The sequence below is a fragment of the Octopus bimaculoides genome, chromosome 5 (assembly GCF_001194135.2).
Source record: "Octopus bimaculoides isolate UCB-OBI-ISO-001 chromosome 5, ASM119413v2, whole genome shotgun sequence".
Taxonomy (NCBI): domain Eukaryota; kingdom Metazoa; phylum Mollusca; class Cephalopoda; order Octopoda; family Octopodidae; genus Octopus; species Octopus bimaculoides.
In genome coordinates this window covers 65,093,216-65,096,838 of record NC_068985.1, presented here as the reverse complement: position 1 = coordinate 65,096,838, position 3,623 = coordinate 65,093,216, and the positions used below count along the sequence as shown (strand labels likewise).

The 3,623-nt window shown below is 38.9% G+C and overlaps 1 protein-coding gene across 1 annotated transcript in view; it reads right to left on the bottom strand.

Moving 5' to 3' along the window:
* LOC106869597 (uncharacterized) overlaps positions 1-3,623 on the bottom strand; it is a 296,444-nt gene that overhangs the window by 193,532 nt on the left and 99,289 nt on the right. The window contains exon 6 of the mRNA XM_052968067.1: positions 1,721-1,837. Coding sequence (XP_052824027.1) covers positions 1,721-1,837 — 117 coding nt within the window. The remainder of the gene's footprint in view (positions 1-1,720; positions 1,838-3,623) is intronic.

Genomic DNA, 3,623 nt, shown 5'->3' with positions numbered 1-3,623 from the left:
ATTTGGTTTGCAAGATTCTTTATGTGAGTTCGTGTGTTGAAGCATATTCTGTTGTGTCTGGGGAGAGGCATTTTCTTTTTGCGCCATATAATTTAACACACTCACTGGTAAAATTTCCACTTATTTCTTATTTCTATTTTCCTAAAATTTTCATTGTATCTTGCAACCTTTTCAATAGTCTTGTAAATACACTGCGTTCCCTTTTTCGTTTGTGCGCATGTGTGTGGGTCAGTGTGCATGTGTGTGCCTATGCCTCCACGCATGCATGTATGTATGTATGGATGCATGCCATGCATGTGTGTGTGTATGTATATATGTGTGTATGCACTTGTACGTATGTGTATGCATCTGTATGTATGTATTCTGCATATTCATGTGCTTGTGTGTCCGTGTTTGTGTGTGTTTTTATGTACATGTGTGTGTGTGCATGTGTTTGTATATGTATGCACCTCCGTCTCCTTGTGTGTGCATGTCTGAGTGCATGTGTGTGTGTTTTGCAACTATGTACTGTGTTTGTATGTATGGATGTGCATCTCCATATGTGTAGACACGTATCTCCATATGTGTCCTTGTGTGAAGTAAAGTGTGTGTGTATATATGGTCATGTATTTCAGTCTCCATTTGCGTATGTGTGCTTGTCTGTTCATATAACCTATGTACCTATCCGTCTGTTTGTTGATCTGTTTATTTTCATATCCATATGCTTACATACATTTGTATATACACATACATACATACACCCACACATACATACATCTATCTACATAACAGCTCACTAACTATTCTACTCTACCTGTGTAAACTGTAGGTATGAGGGTATGATATCTACTATGTATATTTCCTATTTAGTATTGGGGAAGTTTCATTTATAAGGGCATACTCGCCCCAGACACAACAATATATATATTTTTTTATTCTTTTATTTGTTTCAGTCATTTGACTGTGGCCATGCTGGAGCACTGCCTTTGGTAGAACAAATTGACCTTAGGACTTATTCTTTCTAAGCTTAGTACTTATTTTATCGGTCTCTCATGCCGAACAATTAAGTTACGAAGATGTAAACACACCAACATCGGTTATCAAGTGATGTTAGGGGGACAAACACAGACACAGAAACATATACATATATATATATAGGACAGGCTTCTTTCAGTATCTGTCTACCAAATCCACTCACAAGGCTTTGGTTGGCTTGAGGCTATAGTAGAAGACACTTGCCCAAAGTGCCACAAAGTGGGACTGAACATGGAACCATGTGGTTGGGAAGCAAGCTTCTTATCATAGAACTATGCCTGCACCTGCCACACAGCCATACCTGTGCCTCCATACAGCTATGCCTGCGACTCCACACAGCCATGCCTGCACCTCCACACAGCCATGCCTGTGCCTATATATATATATATATATATATATATATATATACACACACACACATGTGCTGAGAGAATGTTTAATTATAAAAGACATCTGCTAATGCAGAAGAAACAATTGCTAGTATGGATATGTGTCACAATTACACAATTAGATGATAAATTTTGTGTGGTAAGATTATAAAGAGAAAGGAACGTATGGTGTTGTCAGATTTCAGACTTCACATATGAGATGAAATAATCAAATGTAGCATTGATTTGCTTTGTAGTCCTATCCATCTCATGCTTAAATAGAATATGAAATACACAAAATATCAGAAATGATTGCAAAAACAGATATTTCTACACACCTTTGCACAAGATTCACAGACATGAAATTTAGGAATCTCATTTTCAGATAATATCTTGAAGCATACTGCATGTTGCCAATATTTACAGATGTCACAATGTATCATCAAACCATCCTCCTAAAAGAAACAAATATAAACATGCTAAGGTAAACTTTAGTGTTTGTGGACAACATACATCGATTCATCATCAACATAATCACAGATTTCATATCATTACAAATTATACTATACAATGGTCTGTTGGTAACACAAGGCCACTCCCTCAAAGTGAGAGGCAGATTGCATGATACATGCCTGTGAACAGCTTTGCTACATGGCAGTGAAACATGGGCTGTGGCTACAGAAGACATGCAAAGACTTTTTAAAAAGTCAGCATACTCTGCTGGATGGGTAATGTCAGTGGGCATGTATAACAAAATGTAAATGATTTAAGAGGAAAACTGGGTATAAGAGATATCAGATGCGGTGTGCAAGAGAGAAGACTGCTGGTATGATCATGCAATGTACACAAATGAGGACAGCTGCATAAAGATGTGTTGATTTCTAATTGTGGAGGGAACCTGTGGAAGGAGTACACCCAGGAAGATGTGGAATGAAGTGGTGAGAAATGATTTTCCGATTTTGAAACTCAGCCCTCATAGAAGAGATGACAAAGGACTGAGACTTCTGATGATTTACAGTGCTTGAGGAGACAAGTCAAACTAAGTAAAATCATGGCCACCCATACACACAGGCATGTCCTTTATGGCCATACCTCCTTCCCCTCACACATAATTCTGTCTTTCAGTAGAACTCCCCACAACCCACCTACTGTAGGTCCCTCCACTTTCCCTCATGTGCCTATCCACACACTCTCCTTGCCTTTACATACCTCCCAGCCACTCTCGCCATCATTTGTTCTCTCTAAATATCTCACCTCACACTCCAATAGAACATCTTCCTCTATTCCCTAGGTAATACTTATATTCCTCAACACCATTCCCTGTGGGTAGGCCTTCTTTCTCTCACTCTGATTTTTTTCTATCTTTCTACCTAACTCTCTCCCACCTCCCTCTCCTTCCTTGTCCTAATGGGGTAGCCAAGTATCTTCTCTGTAGTAAGACAACTATCCCTCTTTCTCTATCATATTCCAACTTCTTGCCTGGCACATGGCCACTTCTGATGGTTTCACACCCCCTCTCAGCTGAGATGTCCTTGTCTTGCAAGCTACTTGGTGACCCCACAGGTGTTGGTTTCACATAAAAAGCATCTGTGCTGGTGCCACCTAAAAAGCACTCATATTGGGGTCACATAAAAAAGCATCCATATTGGTCCCTCATAAAAAGCCTCCTTGCTGGTGTCAAATAAAAAGCAACCAGTACACTCTGTAAAGTGTTTGGTGTTAAGAAGAGCATCCAGCAGCATAAACCATGTAAAAAAATTTGAGCCTGGTGCAACTCTCTGGGTTGTCAGTTCCTTCCAGAACGTGAAATGGATGTTAAATGATGACAACGATGATGGAGGAGGATGAGGGGGAGGAAGAATGGTTTACTTGTATTCTCTCATTGGAAAGGTGAAATTTTTGAAATTTGGAATTAACTTCACTATTTTTCAGTTAGCCTCCAAACAGAACACATGAATGGCTAAATTATCACAAAACACAAGAATACAAACACATGTAGAAGTGTACATGAACATAAAAGAAGATCAGATAGATTTTATTGTGACGTTAATTCAAGCTCTCCATACTCAGTTAAAATACTACAGAGGTCAATATTGCCTTTCATCCTTTCAGAGTGGAAAAAATAAACCACCAGTCTTGGCTCCATCAGGTCTCAAAATGCTCAAGATATGCAATATGTTATCCTGGCACTCCCATTACCCTAGAGTTGAGGGCATATATATATATATATATATATATATA